The sequence below is a fragment of the Brassica rapa genome, chromosome A03 (genome assembly GCF_000309985.2).
Source record: "Brassica rapa cultivar Chiifu-401-42 chromosome A03, CAAS_Brap_v3.01, whole genome shotgun sequence".
Taxonomy (NCBI): Eukaryota; Viridiplantae; Streptophyta; class Magnoliopsida; order Brassicales; family Brassicaceae; genus Brassica; species Brassica rapa.
The window spans coordinates 10,661,380-10,682,523 of NC_024797.2; the positions used below are offsets into that span (position 1 = coordinate 10,661,380).

General features: G+C 30.5%; 1 protein-coding gene and 1 long non-coding RNA gene across 2 annotated transcripts; one reads left to right on the forward strand and one right to left on the reverse strand.

Annotated features, from left to right (window-relative positions):
• Positions 1–7,039: 7,039 nt before the first annotated feature.
• On the reverse strand, positions 7,040–16,664 carry LOC103858012. The gene is made up of 4 exons (XR_004456388.1): positions 10,222–16,664; positions 9,960–10,006; positions 9,555–9,781; positions 7,040–9,356 (listed from the first exon to the last, which is right to left on the reverse strand). It is a non-coding gene; the product is annotated as an uncharacterized LOC103858012 (long non-coding RNA).
• Positions 16,665–16,960: 296 nt separating this feature from the next.
• Positions 16,961–21,037, forward strand: LOC103860054 (T-complex protein 1 subunit delta). Its single transcript, XM_009137663.2, has 2 exons — positions 16,961–17,718; positions 17,893–21,037. Exons 1-2 carry the CDS (start codon positions 17,418–17,420, stop codon positions 18,180–18,182), a joined length of 591 nt encoding a protein of 196 aa, XP_009135911.1. The 5' UTR covers positions 16,961–17,417; the 3' UTR covers positions 18,183–21,037.
• Positions 21,038–21,144: the final 107 nt, after the last annotated feature.

Here is a 21,144-nt window from a genome sequence, read left to right on the forward strand (position 1 = left end):
GATTAGTCTACTTAGTCATTTTGTAGGTATACTGAGTGACATATATTTCTTTGAATTACAACATAGTTTCTTTTTTTCTTTTTTGAAGCCAAATATGATAAGTTTTATTGATCGCATTAGTTCAGTTTTTATCTTAGATGTGTAAGTATATTCAATATTTATAACAATATTGTATATTAATTCTCTAAGAAATATTAAATATATAAAGTGATAAATAGAAGTTGTATAAAAATAACTTAAATTTTGAAAGCGAAAGAATGCATATCAATATTTATATAATCTAATTAAACTATTTTGTAAGCTTTAAGTAATGTTATACCGTAGATTTATATAAGGTAAACTGAAAAATTATTGTAATCTTAGACATAATAAATTGTATTTGCTTATGTACTGTTTATAACAAAGTACTAGATTTTGATCTGCGCTTTTAAAGCACGGGTTTATTTTTTATTTTTTTTCAATTGACAAATATTTAGTAAATGTCATATTTTTATATTTGTGTTTTATTTTATAAAATTCATTTAAAATGACTATTTATGCTTAAAAAATTAAACTTTATTTCTTTAATGAATTAAATTGGTATAATTCTGATAAATTAATTTTATTATGTGGTTAATATTTTAATAAAAAAATTATATACTTTTAATAAAGATTTATACTTTTCAATAAAAAATTCAATTTTTTATGAATGTTTAAATTATATTAAGCAAAAAAATTAAGGAGAGTTGAAAAAAAAATATTTGAACTTGGACTCAATGGCCCATAGGAAAAAAAATGTGAGAATTGAATATGATTTCTTAATCAGCCCAATTGGCCCAAGAGAGATCTGATGTGGGCTGGATCAAAAAAAAAACGACCAAATATAGATGTGTTATTAAATTACTTGATTACCCTTAATAAAACATGCAATGTTAGTAAAGAAAAGGGTAGGCTAAGGTAAAAAGACAATAGGATCATGCTTTAATAGTATATATATTAATCTATGTTCTGTTTTTTTGCACTCCCTCCCAATCCTCAGTTTAGAGGGGGTGTGCGTTTTGTTTGGAGGTGTTTTGTACTTCTTGGATTTGATATAAAACCAGCATAAAAAAACTAAGATAAAATGAGTACTTATTCGATTTTGGAATCTTGTTGAGATTACACTAACATAGTAAAATATTTTTCTTGGTAAAATACATAGTAAAATATTATTGGTAACATTTCGGATCATAAGCGAGATAAAGCATCTGTTTAGGCTAGAAAAATGTTTCTAGCTATATTTTTCCAAGCTATTACGATTTTTTTTAAGAAATTGATACAAATACCACATTCATAGTACCAATTTTCATGTTTACACTAATCACTTTTATCTTCACCTTTAGGTAAAAGATACGTATATCCTTATGGTTAACTAATTTAGACTTAGAGTTTAGAGTTGAGGGATGGAGTATGGTTTTTGGAATGTGAAATTTATGATTCTAATAAATTTATAATTAAAAATATTTAAAAAAAATTTAAAAATAGTTTCAAACATAATTTTTGATTTTTAAAAAGAAATTTTGAAAAACATAAAAAAATTCGGAAAAAATTCAAATTTGTAAAAGAGAAATAACCTAGGATATCATTAAAAAGTTTATGTCACAAATATACACTCTAAGGATCAAAATGACCAATTATTAAAGAGATAAATATACACTTATATCCGTAGGGTTAACTAATCCAAACCTTAGGGTTTAGAGTTAATGATGGGTATTTGGGATTAAGATTTAAAATTTTATAAAATAAAAAATAAATAAAGTTTTGAAAAATAGTTTCAAAAAGTATATTTGAATTTCAAAAAATTGACATAATTCAAATTAAAAAAACATATAATCTAAAAATATATAAAAAATTATTATTATTTTTTTAAATTTTTTTAAATTTTTTATTTATTTTTTATATATCTAGGGTATTAATGAAACATTTTGGTCATTTTACTCCTTGTGGTCTATTTATGTGATCAAAACCATAAAATGGTCTATTTAGGAGAATTTTCCTTTGCAAAAGTATAATTCAAAAATATGAAAAAAAATTTATTTTTTTATATTTTTTATTTATCTCAATAATGATTTATTATATATATAGATAACAAAGGTATAAGAGTCTTTTGTCATTTAATGAAGAATATATTTTTGAAAATGTCATTTTAATGGTGGTAAAATAAAAAGTGATGTCATAAAAGTGGTAAACATAAAAAATTTTCCTTTCTTTGTTTTCTCCCAGCTGCTTATGTGCATCATTGTTTTCTTTTTTCTTTTTGATTCTGCTCAAACTGGTGTTTGGATGTACATCTACATTAACATGTATTCCAAAACCCAAAATATCAGCATAAGAGTATCTCCAAAAGAAATTTCATAACTTCAAATATATAGTTTTTCACTCTCTAAGAGCATTTCCAAAAATAATCTCTATTTTGAAGTTTCAAAACTATATTTGAAGTTTAAAGTTTTTTTTCTCTAAAAACAAAACTTCAAAACTATTTGTATTTTATAATATGATCCTTATATTTCTCATAACTAAATTGAAGTCATAAAACTTTTGTAAATAACTAACAAATATATAAAAATATTACAACAATATTAATTAATAAAATATTCTATTAAAATTTTAAAAAATTAAATAAACATAACTTAATATATATTAAACTTAAAAAATACCATATTATTCCAAAAAATGATTTTCGTAATGCATATATGATATATTAGTGCATTTTGAAGTAAAAATGGCTCTCCGCATTTTGACTTTGTAGATTACGAACTAAAATTTGTTAAAATCGGGTGATTTTGATAGTTGTAAATACATTAGTTCAGAATAAGAAAGTTAAAGAGAAACATAAAATATTGTTAAAATACTAATTTCTTTTCGATGATATTGATACTCGTGAATATATTCGATATGAACAAAGAAAATATTTTACGAAAAAGACATCAAAAACAACAACAACAACCATCTTCAGTTACACAAAAAAATTTGGACAATATTTGAAAATTTTGAAAGTTCCGGATTAAACTTACTTGACTATTAGTATGTGTAATAGTTATGTCTTCATATAATTTTTAAAAATATTTTTTGTTAAGTTTCTTTTGTATATTATTGTTGTCTAAATTTAGTTCAGAATATTTTAAATATTATTTTAAAGTTTTATTTAATTTTATGTGTAAAAATTAAATTCTGTAAAGAAATTTAAAATATTTACGAGATATATTTTTTAAGAATTAAAATAATAAACGAGAAAATATTTATGAATCGTAAATGTGATGTGTAATTGTATGGACCAAAATATAAATAAAAATATGAAATTTCAAATTTAAAGTTTTGAGTAGTGAAACTTCGAATATAAAGTTTCACTCCTCAAAACTTCAAGTTCTGTTTTGAAAAACAAAAAATTCCATAATTATATTTACTTATGTACTTATGTACTGTTTATTGCAATCTTAAACATAATAATTTATATTTACTTATGTACTGTTTATAACAAAGTATATTAAACTATGTTCTGTTTTTTTTTTCACTCCCTCCCAATCCTCAGTCAGTCAGTTGAGAGGTGTGTGCGTTTTGATTGGAGGTGTTTTGTACTTCTTGGATTTGATATAAAACCAACATAAAAAACTAAGATAAAATGAGTATTTATTCGATTTTGGAATCTTATTGAGATTACACTAACATAGTAAAATACTAGGGTCGGTCCGGGCTACGCCCGGGATTTTTATTTAAATTTTAGTTTTAATTATGTATTTAAAAAATTCTTAAAACTTGTTGTCTCGATTAAAGTAGTAAATGCTAATAGTTTTGGGTGTCTAGAGTCTCGATTGTGCTGGTATGCTCAAGACTGGGGTGGAGTGTACTAACAATGTGTGACACTTAAAGTTCTAATTACGTAATAACCTCCAGATCTGTTAACAACAATGATATTTTAGGAAGAGTTGAAAGAAGACCGAGGCTGTGTGTTCAAAGGTGGTTCTTTCATGCTTGTACTTGAGTATGGTGGGTGCCATTTTGTTGTCTTTCTAATTGTATGTGGATTGTATTTTGTTAAGTTAAAAAGTATTTTTAAAATAGGCGTTACGATAAATGATTGCATTAATTGTTTAATTGGAAGACATAGTTAAAGATGATGCAACAAATATATATGTTATCGAAAATGAGTATGCTAATGTCTGCAATGATTTTGATGACTTTCATGGTTATTATCTTGGTTCCAATAAAACTTATGCACTTCTTGATTTTTTTTTGTAATAGTAGTGGCAAATGCTTGCATGTGTTTTCCATGTTAATGATGAAATAATCTGAATTGATTTAGTTTTAATTCATTTTTTAGTTCACAAAATTATTAAATTAGTGATTTGGTTAAAAGGTTTTCCATTAAAAATGAAATACAAAGTTATATTAAAAACAATCTACATTAATTTATTTATTTTCCTTTTGTCATGATTAAAATTGTTTTTCTTTTCTTTTGATTGTGATTGAAACTGCACGGATGTTGAGTTAATGAGTTATTTACTAAACGCTATATCTTCTTACAAATCACCATTGTTTGTTATTCTTGTAGCCTTTATGTTTGTTCCTTGTTTATGATGGCAAAGTTCTTTTAACTTTATATTAAAATCAAACACCACCCGTAAGCTGAGCGTTGAACAACGTGTTCCTTTCTTAAAAAAAAATGATAATAAAATTATTTTGAATTAAAGGGTTTGTTAATTTTTTTTTACAATTAATGATGCAAATACGAAACTGGATACGGCATCATTTAGTAATTGTACAATTTACATGTTCTAGGCTCTAGTAAACCGGAAACTTCTCCATCTTCTTAGCAGAGTGTGGTCAGGATCGGCTCTCCCTTTTATGTCTTCTTCAACTTCATGGGTACACTCGTTCAATAATCTGTTTTTCAAGATCGCTTGTCACTTATTCCGATCGAGCTTTCATTACCTAGACGTGTTTGGTCTAAACAGATTTTTTTCCATGCGCTTCCATGTGCTATATGAATATATATTTGAATACTATTTTGTAATTTTCTCTCATTTTATAAAGATAAAGGTTACGTTCTTGAAGACCATACAGACATGTCAGAATATGAAAGAATCTAAGCAAAAAAAACTTCTAATACACATTCTATATACTTGTACTCACGATCAAAAAACAAAAAGGTTGACAATTTTTGATAGTGATTTTCTCACATGTTACTCTACTATAATCAAGCCAAGTATCTTTTAGACTTTCTAAGCTACTTTCTACAAATGGAAAATACAAAAAAATTATGAGCTATTGCGGGACAATGGAACCTCATGAGAGACCATGGTTGATTCTCGTTCTTCCACACTGAAACTCAATTCGAAGGATCAGGAGACAACACCTATTCTTGACCAATAACCACTATACCTGAAGAGTTGATTAGCAACACAATGGTAAGTATTTTTATACACTATGCAATCTTCTCGCTCTCAAGGTTAACAAATATTACCATCATAGATGAATCCTAAACCAAGACCAGGGACTGCAGATTGTGTTGGGGTCTTTGATATGCAAGAAGGGTCGATTCTGGTTTACAACTCTTGTTGTGCTAAGAATCAAAAGCCGCCCGTCTACAAACTGTGATCAAAATAACAAAATTCATCAAGATTACGCAACATAACCAGCTCAGAGAGTTGATGGTTCACTGCTACACCAGGGAATTCACAAATATTCATCATATACATTCCCCACTTAGCATGAGAAAGCTATTTGTCTAAAAGACCGTTACTGTGTGAAAGGATTTAGATGATACTGAACTTACGAACAACGCTTGCTAGACTTAAAACAATAAAGAAGAGATTTGATAGCTCTCATAAAGCTTTCACAGCTTCTTCTTTAGAAGAGAATGTGACATAAGAAAACCCTTTTGACCTTCATTTGACATCATCCGTTACAAAATCCACTGAAGCGACAAAAAATTTGAAGAAGACAAAAGAAATGTGTAAAATGCAGCTGCGTCAAGAAATTCCAAACTAAAAATGATGTTAAAATTTAAGAGTCTGACCTCCAAGTACTCTGCAATATTGAGAAAATGCTAGGGTTAATGTCTCTTATGTGTTTGAGAAAGATACACCTGCAACAAATTGAGCATTCAGTTTTAGTGACAGTAGGATAACTGAAACTCACATAAGAAGAATCTCATGAGATCTGCCCTAAGTCAAAAGACGATGATGTTACATAAGAAGCAAATTCACACATACAGACGCAACATAAAACAGAAAAAAAAAATCAAAATAGCGTGTCTAAGACATAAGAAACCACTGAAACTCACAAGGAGAAGATGATGCTTTTACATCTAAAAGTTTGAAACTTCAGGATTGTTCAAACTGCGAGTAGGAAGTTTGAGACTGATGTTCATGGGATGAAAACTGACCCTTTTATAGGTGGAGATCCACCGCCTCTAAGAGGCATTGAATGAGGTAAGGGAGTTAAGAAGGTTGTGTTAAAGGTGAATGGTTAATGCATCCCGTAACGTTTCAGAGGAGATGAATTGCAGACAAACCGACAGGAACAGAGCTCGACCCAGAGATTGGAACCAAGATTCGTCTTACACAACTTTCCAGAAACTCTTCATCAGTTTATCAGAGCAGAGGATAATGAACACGACAAACCCTGGAATTCCATTGTTTCAGAACATGAAGAAGGTGATTGTTTCTGAATGGGGCTAAACTTTTGTTTTGCTATCAGCCCAAATAAGATATCAAAGCCCAATTGTAAACTGTAAAGTCCAATTTAACCAAGAATAAATGAAACGCAGCGTGTAGCTTTAGGAGACACGTGTCGCTCTCTTAGAGCCCGAATTTCTGACGTGTCTGCCTACGTGGCGCTTTAAGGAGAGAATAAAACACTCTTTTATAATAATAGATTATTATTTGTAACATTTCAGATCATTAGCGAGATAAAGCACCTGTTTAGGCTGAAAAAATGTTTCTAGCTATATTTTTCCTAGCTATTACGATTTTTTTTCCGAGCTGCTTCTGTGCATCATTGTTTTCTTTTTCTTTTTCGATTCTGCTCAAACTGGTGTTTGGATGTACTTCTACAATCACATGTATTCCAAAACTCAAAATATCAGCATTAAAATATTTCCAAAAGTAATTCTATAACTTCAAATATAGATTTTTTCACTCTTCAAAAAAGAACTTCAAAATTTCAAATTTAGAATTTTATGAAGTGAAACTTCATGTTTAAAATTTCACTATTCACATTTAAAGGTTCACTACTCAAAACTCTAAATTTGAAGTTTTATCTTTTTATTTGCATTTTGATCCTTATAATTAACTACACATCACATTTATGATTATTAATTAATTTTTTTATTTATCGTTTGAATCTTTAAAACTTTTATATATCATAAATATTTCAAATTTATTATTGTAAATTCAAATTTACACATAAAATTAAATAATAATTTTAAAATAAGATTTATAATTTTTTTTTTGTCACTAGATTTATAATATTTAAAAACTTGAATCAGACAACAAGAATATTACCAAATACTTAATAAAAAACTTTTAAAAATATATATGAAGACATAATTATTGCACAAATTTAAATATTACAACAGCACTAATAGTCTAAGTAAATTTGCTCTAGAACCTCTAAAATATTGTCCAAACAATTTTTATGATACGAGAAATGGAGCATTACAGAAATAGTTTTATGGAATAATGTGGTATTTTCTAGTTTAATATTTAATTATGTATTTCTATTTATATTTTCTGTTTTAGTGTAAGATTTTATTAATTAATATTAATGTAATATTTTTAGAGAAATATCCTAGAATAGCAGTAAAATTATTTTTGTCAACAAATATAGACTCTAAAGATCTAAATGACCAAAATGTTTCATTAAAAACGTAAATATACACTTATACCCCTTGGGTTAACTAATCCGGTTAACTAATCCAAACCTTAGGGTTTAGAGTTAAATGGGTGAGAATTTGGGATTAAGCTTTTAAATTTTATAAAATAAAAAAAAATATTAAAATGTTGAAAATAAAAATTTGAAAAATAGTTTCAAGAAGTATTTCGAATTACAAAAAGAAAAACAAAAAAAAAATAAAAAAAAATAAAAGTTAGAATTTGAAAACACATAATATAAAGCTATTAAAAAAATTATTAATTTTTTTTTAATTTTATTTATTTATTTATTTATTTGTATTTATATATCAAGGATATTAATATATTTTTACCTATTAAATGAAACATTTTGGTCATTTTCCTCCTTAGAGTATATTTTTGTAATAAAAACTTGAAAATGGTCTAGTTAGGAGAGTTGCCCATATTTTTATATATGTGCTAGTTATTTATAAAAGTTTTATAGATTTATATTAGTTAAGACAAAGATAAAGACCATAGTATAAATTACATATAAATTTTTAAATCAAATTTGAAGTTTTGATTTTGGAGAAGAACGCCTTGAAACTTCAAATATAGAGTTTTGCAAAATATAAAATAGAGAGTCACGATGATTTAAGAGGCTTACACAAAGGGAGAAGGTCTACGGAGGATAGAGGGGAGTAAAAGAGTTCTACCTCTAAAATACTTAATCTCTTGCGGCCGGAAGCACCAGCTTGTTTGGCTTCCGTCTAGGGCCGGTTCTGCCTACCAGGAGGACCAAGAACCCAAAACGTACACGGACTACATACGACCAACAAAGAAACATAGAACAAATCCTAACACTCCTTAAAAGAACTCAGAACTAAACACTCTAAAATACAAGAGTAAAAACTTAAAAGGACGATGCTATCCGGAAGCTTTGCGATGAACTAAGCAAGAGAGCAAGTAACGTAGAAGACTTCTTCGTGAAGAGCCAAGAACTCATCTAAACCACAAGTTCACAATGACAACACCCAAACCACAACAATCTCATCTGAACCTCGTGTTCACGAAGCCAAACAAGCTGGTGCTTCCGGCCGCAAGAGATTAAGTATTTTAGCGGTCAAAAAAAGAGTTCTACCTGGAACTTCATGACCAGATAGCTGTCTATAGATACATGAGTGTGGATCTCCATTTGCTGTAGATTCTTGCAACTTCTTATCTCCTCATTTGCATGCAGTGGCGGAGCCATCTCTTGGTCAGGGGGGTCATATGACCCACATGGTTTGTAAAAATAACAAAATTTACTTGTATACTGAAGAAAAAATTGAGAAAATGCTATAGATTTAGCTTAACGACCCATGTAATAATGTTTGTAATGAAATTGACCCTAGTGGAAGATTAAGCTGGTTCCGCCACTGTTTGCATGTCGACTGTAATAGACTGATACCACCAACACTGTCTGCATAGGACTAAGATCACACCAGTCATATCAATGATATTAACCTGACATCAAGCAAAAGCAAAATTAATTAGGATACAATGCGATTAAGCGAACAAAAAAAAAACAAATAATCAAACACTAAAGAGGGTCAATCAAATCACCAAAACCACACGAATCTGAGAAGTCAACAATCACAAAACGGCAAGAGGAATTTATCTTAATAAGTATTTTTTTTGGATCAAATCTTAATCAGTACTTACCAATTGATCTGCAGGCATTAAAACAGATTTGAATGTAAACATCCGATTGCAGAAATTTAATACGTCTCCATGCTCGGCCCAAGAAGGTTAAGCCAACAGAGGGCAGAGAGAGAGGGTTGAAAATTAAAATTCGTACAAATGATCATAGAAACCAATTCTCTTCCCCCACATAATATATAGTATTTACATTTATACTGTAGTGGAGAATGCCTCGTCTTCGTAGGTTCCTGTGCGTCATACATAAATGCAGCAAAATATCAATTAATGAAACATGACCATCTACAGCAATGAAGTCTTGCTAATACTGTCAAATTCAAACAAAAAGTCTCAAAATTGAAACGTTTATCAACAAAAAAAAAATCACTTATTTAAATGAGAAACCAAAATTGAGCTCATAGATTTTACCAGCTTCACAGCAGCTTCTTCATCTTCTCCGGTTTGGATATTGATCTCTATGATACACAGAAAAATAAAAACTTTATCAGACCAATGCAAGAGCTAAAACCTGGAAGATGTCAATGTCAATATGAGTGATTAGTTGTTTATACCTAAATAAAGTTCTACGACTTGTTCTGTACTAAAAGTCTAATCAACGAATTTTGATACATCTCGATTCATGATCTCTTATATTTGTTTCTAAATATGAAAGCTAAGGCCTTAGCTATACATGTTCATCAATCAGTAGCAACTCAAGCCCGATTAGGATGATGTGTTCCCTGCTGCTTCCCACAAGTGGATAACACGGAAAACCAACTTGTACGGAATCTCCTAGGGCTGACTGGACATCATTGAAGAGCAGCGATGAAGGACCCTGTCATTTCGGACCTCAGGATATTTATTGGTTGGATAGTGGGGATGAGAAGAGAGTAGATGCGTTTCGCCTATGGAAGTAGAGAAGAAGCTTTCATGAGAGATACTGAGATAGTTGTGGCCATAGCCGTTTCACCAGCGACGTTCTGAGCTCAGTCAACATTTAGATTTTGCCGTTGGCTATACGGGTGAAAATAGGTACTTGATATATTGTGCCTCATTTACATAAGAACGGTGGGCTCATTTCTCGACCACATATATTGTGTTCAGATTAATTATTTCACTTGATTTCATGATGATGTGTCGATATAATTGGCTGTGAATTTTTTTATTTATGTTGGTCACTTTTAATTGGCTTGGCTGTGAATATTTGTGGAAGGGCTGAGAGACTCTAAAAATAATCCCTTTTATTTATTGTAGACTAGGTTCTTGCCCGCTACGCGCGGATAGTATTTTGATTTTTTCATATTTTTGTACTATTATGGCAATTGTTTAGTTTTATAAAATGTTATGTTTTTATTGTAAATTTAGAATTAAAAATCTAATTTTCCCATAGTAAGTTAGTTTTTTTGAATCTTACCACAACACATTATGCATGAAGAGAATATAGTTGGTCTTTATATTCTTATTTGGTGTAATATTAAAAATTTTGATGGTTTGTTTAAATAGTTTTTTTTTAATTATATATTTTAGGATTGATTTTCGAGACTATCACAATACTAAAAACAGTATATACTCAATGGTGAGGCTGTCACGTCCTCAAAAAAATTCAGCTAATGAGTAAGTTTGTTTTCGCCACGTCAGAATCGCTTTCTACAGAAGAAGAGTAAAACTGGACTTTTTTGTTTAGTTAACATTTTAACTCAGCCCATACCAGGCCTGCGTTGCCAAACCTTTGTTTTTCCTCTAAAGTTTGAGAGTCGATGATCTTCCCGATTCTTCCTCTTCGTCTTCGTCTCCAAAACTCAGAACTTTCAGTTACCTTGAGACACTACTGATCAATCATTGATGATCTTTAAACTCTTCTTGATTTTTTCGTTTCACCTCCCGTTGATCCTCCTCCTATATAAAACCCTACGTCTAAACCTAAATCCTTTCAAAATCAAGTTGGCTGTAGAAACGCATCTCAGTGATACGATCAAAATCAAGAGGCACTTCAGGACCAACAACCACTAAACCCACATTCTGTTTTCGACAGAAGGAGATGACAGCTGAGCTGTCTGATACGTCAAGGTCAGGTACGCAAGTAGCGTCTCCGGAGCTCGTGATGCCGGGGTTTCCAGGCGCGCATAGCACAGAGTTGCAGGAAGGAGAGCGTTTCAAGGCGTGACAAAGGGCGTGTTCTCTCCCTCCGGTACCGATTACAAGAACTATCACTCTCTCTTCTGCAGTAAATGAAACGAAGTTAGTACACTGAATATTAAGCGAGCAAAAGGGTATCGCTGGAACTTATCAGCGCCGCCGTTACCGCCGGGAGCAACTGAAATAGAGGGCTTGGACTCTGACGTGACACAACGAAGCCAAAGTTGGCGGCTTTGGATATGGTTTGAAGGGAAAGGAGAGCTAAGGGTGTGGTTGGTGGTGGCGAAACTGAGAGGAGCAACAGAGGAAGAAGGAGAAGTAGAGGTGGAGAACCGGAGAGAGCTGAGAGATGGTTTTGGGGAGTTGTTGTTGTTGGAGAAGAGATTGATAGAGAAGATGAAGGGTGGAGATTAGATGTACACAACGACATGTCGGAAAGTTGGAACACAAGTTTGCAACAGAGATGAAGAGAGACACAGAGACAGTTAAAGTTGCAGTCTTTGAGAGAGTTTGACTCAGACCAGATTCGCTCAACAAGGGTTTAACAGAGCACTCACTTCGTTTGTTTTTCATTAGTATTCTTAAACAGAACTACTACTTCGTGTACAAGTTATGTTTAGGTGTTATAGGTTTCCAAGTTCTCTTTGTTGTCATTAGCTTTAAATCGAAAAACTTTCTTATGGATGTGCTTTATATATTGTTTAATGATACTAATGAGTCTGCTTCAACTAATGGCTTACATTACTGGAACATTCTGCTAGGTAATGGTTATGACATCGGGAGATCAAGAAATCTTGCTTTCTCTGGAGCATGACTCTCAGGGTTTCACCATTGCAAGAGCTGGAGATAACGTAGCAATAGCGTTCCAAGAAACTGATGCATATCAAGTAATGTCAAGAGGTGTGTTGTGTCATCCTGATTACCCTGTTTCACTAGCAAAACATAAATAATGATTTTGGACTAAAAAATCAGGTTATTATTTTGTTTTATATTTGATGAATATATAAGTGTCTTGTGGAAAACTTAAAGTGATGGAGTCAAACTGATTGAAGAGGAAAATGCATTAGCTGGGAATCAATTTCATAAGATGCTGTCAATGCTCGGAGAATCAGAAAGCAAAGTTGATAATCCGTAGAATCAAGCTCAAGAATCACAAAATCATTGTGTAGGGATCCAAGAGGTGAAGAGTTTCATGAAGAGAGTAATAAAGACCACTTCACGTCTTCTACTACAGTTAGAAACAATGGGTATGTTATTTAGTTTTCAGTTACTGCCAGAGTCAGAGATTGTTGTTCCAACATGACAAATTCTGTTTGCTGGAATAAGTTTAATTTTTTTTTAACTGTAAAAGGGCACTTATACTTTTTTTCTTTGTTCAGCTATTATATATATTGGAACTTATTTGACTTCGACGAACCAACTCCTCTTCGCTGCTTTTTTTGTTTTTGAGTGCTGCAATGGCATGACGTTAGTGTGTATGTTTATTTTTGAAACACATCAGTCTGTATGTTATATAGGTTTTTTTTGTGTGCTGCAATGGCATGACGGGACGTGTGTATGTTTTATAGTTGTTTGCATATATGTCAGCTTCGTCATAATTTTCCATAAGTTCTTTACTAAATAAGGGACTGAAGCTAAGATATATAAATACAAAGATGAAAATTTCACATTCACGATGATCTATACATTATGAAAAAGACAAATATTAATCTATATAATGACCATATGACTTGGTTGAATTATAATTTCAAGTGGTATTAGATTCTTTTTGGAAACAAATTTTGTAAATCAAATTTGAAAACTATATAAAGAGTCTTCGAATTCCAATTACGTGTTCTTTCCAATTCAAATTGGTGTTTTGTTTAAAATCTTTCAATGTTTTGTATATAACAGCCTGACTAAGAAATCAAACTGAAAATTAAACATGTGATATAAATATAAAATATACACATTATTACACATATGCTAAGCATCTAAGGGTTTTGAAACTCCATATAATTAAACATAGTAAAAAACAATCATGTAATATACATTCTGAGAACTTAAAATTATTTTATAAATTATTTTCTTCAAATGATAACAGAAAATGTATATTTTCTTAATTTACATCTTTGAGCTCCAAGGTGATTAGTTTTAGTGATTCTATATTGTAGTAATCAAATAGTATTCCATAAGAGTATATTGAGTAAGTAGGTAAATATAGTCATGCTTTTTTAAATTGGTTTAATACATGCCAAGAAGTAAACATTCACCCAAGGCTTGGGGATAATCAATTATATAGACATTCACTTTGTTGTTTTTGAACAATTGTATTACAAGAAACGTCTGGTGAAAAAAAACATCTGGTGAATGCTGCACTTGAAGAATAAGAAATATTTGTTTCATGGTTTGATCATGCTAATGTCGGAGAAGAACAATGGGATTTTACAGTTTATAGATTGTCAATTTGTTTTTTTTTTCCGGTTTTGTATTCCTATGCAGAATTTTATTATTTCTTGAAAAAGCTAAATTTTATCTTTATATAATGACTTAAGTATTGAGGAATGTAAAATAATACTCAACAATTCAAACTGTTCAAGATTTAAGCTTAAGTAACGAATAATAGTTTTGGTTTCCTCAACTCCCATATAGAATTTCATCTATGGTTCTATATCAAGATGGCCACTTAATATTTTGTTTTTAGTAACACATATACAATAAAGAAAAATACAATACATTATTTATTTGATATGAGTAAGTGGGTGAAATAAAGAATTTAATGAATAAAATAATTTAACCAAAACATATGCAGTAAATCATAATTAATTAGTTTTAATATGATAAGTAATAATTTAATGGATCATTTTAAATAGAAGCCCAAAAGATAAAAAAAATTTACTTATGCTAAATATTTAACATTAATAATATGAATATTAAGAATTCACACTCTTAACTAAAATAAACAAACTTCCTATTGCATATATTTTGTTTGATGAAAATTAAATTTTATGTCTGTATATATAATACACAAACATTATCATAATAATTAAAGAAAGCAAAATATAAAAGGAGATAAAAGTATTAAACAACATAAATGACAAATGACAGATAATAAATAACTAAAAAATATAATATACACAATTAAAATAATAATTTAATTTTATATTTGATGAAAATTTAAGTTTTTTGGATCAAAAATTTTCCAAACACTATTACAATACTATACTTCTCATATATTTAAATAGTGTACATTTAATAATTAACACCAGTTTCAATAAGAATTACTAAAAGCTATAGAAATATAAATATGAGACACAACAACAAACAAAAAGTGAAATTCATAAATTCAAAAAATCACTATGAAATAACCATTACCAAAATATTTTGTAACTTTGTTTTACCAAAAATATAAGTTTTTAACTTTCTATTACCGAAGAAGGAATCAAAACTCTTTATGTGATTTTTTGGAAAGAGATTCGCACGTTGTCTACAAAAACTTTTTAAAAAATATTTAAAGAAACACTATTACCAACAAAAAATATTGTATACCAACTTCACCTAATAGAAACACATCGAAAGTAAAAAATTATAGTTTTTTAGACCATACCAAGTCCTTACGTAATTCATTAGGTAATTAATTGAACCATTTTGAATAAACAATGACGCTTATAAATCTTTCAAACTCATGAAGGCACATACTAATGCCCTTTCTCAAAAAAAAGTCATATACTATCATTCTTTTTCTCTATTATGCCAAAAGTAAAATTGATATTCTAATTTTCCTTTTTCTTGTGGGTTACTTCAATTTAAAATATTTAATTTTAAGTGAATATACAACTACTCAAAACTTAGAGTAACAATGACTACCATGTCATATAAAATTATAACATACGAAAACTTTGTTAAAGTTCTAAATGAAACAATTCATTCTCTAAATGTTGGAACCTTATGTGAATTTTATGATATATACATACAGAATAAATATGAAAATGTACTTCAAATATAAAAGAAAATAAAACAAGTAAAGCAGAATACTAAAAAAACATTTGTACAAGAAATTATAGTATATAATCCGCGCGTAGCGCGGAAAAGACTTCTAGTATTCTATAATTGTCTAAAAATAATTGTTTGTCCAATATAAACATCCATATAAATATGGACTTCTAATAAATTTGTTCACTGGGATATTTAGTTTCACTTTTAACTTTATTCTCTTTTTAGGTTTTTAGGTGTCATATTTTATTAGATTTTAGACTTTAAATCAATCACTTTAAGTCCATATAGTCAGAGCTTTGGTGCAAAAGGGTTTACAAAAGCTGATCGAGATGCGCATGATCGGATACCTTTTGCTAGGCTATTCGTACGGAATTTTAAAGATCTAGGAATATAAGCAATAGAACGTTCAGAAAATTCTTTGGATACAGCCTGTATTTCGTCGAGCTCCGAATCCAACGCAGGCCAATCTTCCTCCTTTTGAATGAGTATAACCAGTTGTTCACAGTCGATTGAAAGACCATCTCTCTATGTCCAAACTTCAGTATCACTTGCATTGCCCATAGCAAACCTTCAGCTTCTGCTTGCAGTGGTGATTTGGTGCGTGTATATCAGCCCTTGCTCCAAACAGCATTGGAAAGTCATCATCCATTAACACAAAGCCAAGTCCATATATGTCTCTTTCATTTATCCAGGATGTCTAACAGGAGCGTTTCTTTGCGGAGGAACAGTTGTGTCTGTTACCTCAGCTCCCATATCAATCTCTATAATCTCGTCTATACGTTGAGCTATCCTCCAACACTCTGCTTCAATTTTATTCGCTAATAAGAAATACATAATTCCTACGACACTATTAATGATTGTTTTTTGTAACACCGATACGGCAAACTTATGTTTGATTTAACAAAACTCTTATTTTAATTTTGTATTAAAGAATCAAGTATATTTTATATTATCCATAATTTTAGTAAATTTGCTTATTTGTCATTTTTTTATTAGATTTTAGCTAAATCATTGATTTATTATTTATTTATAGCTAAGTCACTTATTTATTAATTTAAAAATACTCTTAATTAATTATATATATATATTAAAAATGAATTTTATTTTAGTAATATTAAATTTCTATTTTATATTAAAATTTAGTTAGTTTTTCTTATTTGTCATATTTTATTAGGTTTTAGACTTTTAGATAGGTTATTGATTTATTATTAATTTCTAACTGATTCACTAATGTGTTAATTAAAACAATACCCTTAATGAATTTTATATATAATTAAAACGAATTTTATTTTAATAATATAAAATTTATATGTTATATTAATATTAAATAATTGATTCTAAAATAATATAATAAAATTATCAAAAAAATTTAAAATAAAATAATTCTTATACATATTTTGTTGCTATCTGAAAATAATATTTTTATTATAAAGGTTAAAAAGATGCAAAAAATTATAAGTAAATATTATTCAAGAAAAAAACATTTATATAAAGATATTTTCTAAACTATTTTTAAGATACGAGTGTTTTAAAAAATTTAATACGGAATGTTTAGAACACGAGATTATGCTTATGAGAGAGTGGCTCGGGAATGGGCTTCGAAATGGATCGAATGGGCTACGAAAATAGCTTATTTTTTTAAACTCAAGCCTAGTCCGGATGACATGACATTTTGGTTGGTTCACAATATTTTAGCCCATGTGGCAGAGTTTAGAAATGAGGGATTTAGTCCTTTTTATATAGTAGGATTCTCTAACCTAACTTAGGGTTTTTAGAATGGCGTCAAAGGACAAGATGATTTGGACGGCTAGCGGAGAGAACATGATCGCTTCCAACATAGCAACGAAGATGGAAGCTATTCCGCCAGCGGCAAAGCATATGGTCGAGCTTTTAAGATCCCAGGATTCGGCTGCCAGAGAATATTGGACAAGGACGGTGGTGGTCGCTATTGGCGGTGCACTTCTCAAGCAGTGCGTAATGCTTCTCATTAGCGGGATCGACGCTAGTGTAATTTCAGATGCGCTTCACAAGACTGCCGCTAAGGCCGTTGAGATCTTGAACGCCATGGCTGTTAACGGTAATATCGATATTAAGTACTCCAGATTACTTGCTCCTTAATTTAGCTGTAGATTCGGTCCTTTCTGTCATGGATCCGGAAAATCCAGAAACAGTGGATTTGCATGATCATATATATAAAGATTGTTAAAGAAGCTTGGTGGGACTTTGAATGATTCACACTTTGTGAATGCAGGAGGTGGTGCTCCAGTGATTGAGCTTTCAAGACAGCTTAGTGCGTGGGCCAAGGTTCTCCATGGGATGGAAAGCAACTGTGTCAAGTCATTCGTTGAAGCCCTCGAGGCTATCCCTTACACTATTGACATTGTGACTGAACTCAGGAACAAGCATGCTCAAGGTCACATCACTAATATCTTGGAGGAGAACGTGGTTCAGCCCCTTCTTGTTAGCGCCAGCGGGATCACTTTCGCAATTGAAGTCATAACAAAAGTTTTGAATAAATTAAATGCTAGAAACAGCAGCTGATACTGTCTCAACATTGGCTAACATTATGTTATGGTATTTTGCATGTTTCTGTGGAATTGAAATTTTTGTCCAAATTTAATTAGCTACGGTTTTATATTATTAGATGTTAAATTGGCATATGATAAAAAGTTGAACTGGTATTTCTAGATTAAGCTAACTATAGTTTTATATATTTCTAAGTAAATTGAAAAAAAAATAAGAAAGGTATTAAAATCCGTAAGCTGATCAAGTGTATGTTAGGAGGTCATTAATTTCTCTCAGAATCCTTTTATATTCATATGTTGTTCTGTTTTTATCCACTCCAATAAGCAACACCAACCGAAATGAAATCAACTTCCGAATCAGTTTACCCTTTCCACGAGCATATGAAGTACTTGAATCCACAGCATCACTGGTACTCTCTGACGACCCTAAAAGAATCCAAATCAAATTAAATTGACTATGTTTTATAAAATTGTTGTTTGGTTAATTGTACTTGGTAGGAGTTGTGATCATGAAGATCTGGTTTCCATTTTAATGCACAAGTTCAAAATAATGTTCTGACTTGTCAGTGTTTCTATGTTTATTCGTTTATCATAAAATACGGAGTAACATAGGTGTCTTTTACCACTTTATTCCTAATAGAAGACTTTGAAACAAAGAAACTACAAAGATCATTACAAACAGACACAAAAGTGAACTATAATTTTTCATGATTTATCCATTGAATATATGACTAGCCTGTAACGTCATCAGTCCTTTGTCATTTGTCGTTTTTGCCTCATCAGTTCTTCTGCACTCTGTGTCTTACTAGCTGCTCGGTGATGCTGATGAGACTCTTTCTCTATGTTTTATGAATCTCTCTCTATAGTCTTGGCATCATTCTCCCCCTCGTTGTTCCATACAGTAGAGTCTGCCGCCGTAAGCTTCTTGTGTCACCGGCTACATCTGCGAAATATTTTGTAGCTGGTGCTGATGTTGCTCGTACATATCACTCTCTCTTTCTTCTGATCTTTCTCCATTCTCACTTGCTCTTGAAGTTGTTAACACCGAGTGGTGTTGATCTATTTGTAGTGAAAAGTAGTTTTTCAGACACGTATACTTTCATACATCGTGTCATTGTCACAAGCCAACATAGGTAAAGAAAAAAGAGCCTACCAATTACTAAAGCATGATATTCTAACCATTCTTCTGGAACACTATACGATGGTTGTGGTGTTATCTATAAAACATTCAAATCCACTAAAGTATATAATTTTTAATATTCATCAAACAAGAACTAAACCTTTGAACAAACTTTGAACTAAATTGTTTTTTGTTTTAAGATAAACTTGTGTATATATATAGCATAAATCTAGGATGAGAAAGTATGTGAATGATAATTATAATATTTGTTGTATATTAGAGTAACATGGAACACACAGCATAAAACATTGATCACAATTACAGAATAACATCGAGATTACATTCAAAATTTAAGTCAATGGACATTTGTCAAACCTAACTTGTTCTTCATCACTATTATCCAAGTTCATCATTCAGAATGTTTCAATCAAAATATGAAACAATATGAATATAAGGAAGAGCAACTTCCTATCGATGGACCATGTGTTGAGAAGGCAGATCATGTGTTTAAACCGGTTCAATTTTAAATTGTATCGGATGTAATTTGTTGCACAACTTCATCGTGAATACCTACACATCACAAATTTACATGATCTTTAAGATGTAGTATGGTATTAAGAATCAAAGAACATCAAACATATTAAAGAACATAGAGAGTTTCAAGAACTAATCAGGATCAACAATCAAAAGCATGAAAACTAAACAAAAAGTTTGACTAGTATAGACAATTTAAAATTAAACCAAAAGGTTACTAAAAGTAAACATCTTCAACAATAAGAGAAAAATACAATGTTTAGATTACCTACATTTTGGAATTGGCTATTCGTGGCCGACTTCCAGCTAATTAAAAAGATACTTCAGCATTGAATTAATCATGAAAACTCTTATTTTTTAATCATGAAAACTTTTTTCTTGATAATCTAACGATTATTCACACTTTTGAACTGAACATGAAATAAAAATAGATTTAAATCAGATTGGATTTTTTTGGTATTAATTAGCTGTTTTCACATCAACACAATAATAGTACAAGGTTCTCTCCAGAGCATGACACATCAGATTTTTAAATCACTATAGGAGTGACATGCCATTAACTGAAAAAAGTTGAACGTCCAATGAAAACATTTTATTAATACACATCTGTTTTGTTATCGACACATCACATGAGTAATATTTCTAAATTAAAAAGCCTAATGCCTGTTGGATTTTGACATTCTTTTCTCTCTACGAATGTGCATCAGGGTGAAGGAAATAATGGAAACTCAAGGGTATATACAGGGAAGATGCAGAGATGCGATTATGGTGGTGGCGATCTAAGGGTTTTGGGAAGGCCTTGTTATGCACTTCTTGGAGGATTCATCTCTGCATCTTATCTGAAAAGCCAATTTACTCGGTGAATTCATTTCTCCTCTGATTCTAGAAAATTTTGGGCAAAAGGCACATTACGAGGATCACACAAATGGGACTCAATACAAAGAGGAACACAAATCAAGTTTAGGTGAAAAAAACGTCAAGTTCAGGTGAAAATCCCAGAACTTTATGATATAATAATGTGGGTAATTCGATCTAACATTGTTATGTATGTTTCAGGGAAGCCAAAAAAAACTGTGGAAGAGTATCCAAGAGTGGCAAGCAGTTAACAAATGTGTTTGAATTGAACCTTTGATTAAACACACAAGGAGAAGGTGAAATCAAGAGAGAATTTGAAAGTCTAAGTTACAAAAAAAAAAAAATCAAGAGAGAAGAAGAAGTGGAAGCAACGAAACTTTCCACACAAGAAAAGAAGAATGAAGAAGTGACCAAGGAGTCACTTAGAAGAAGAACAACGAACTGTAGCAGAGAAGAAGCTATAAAGAAG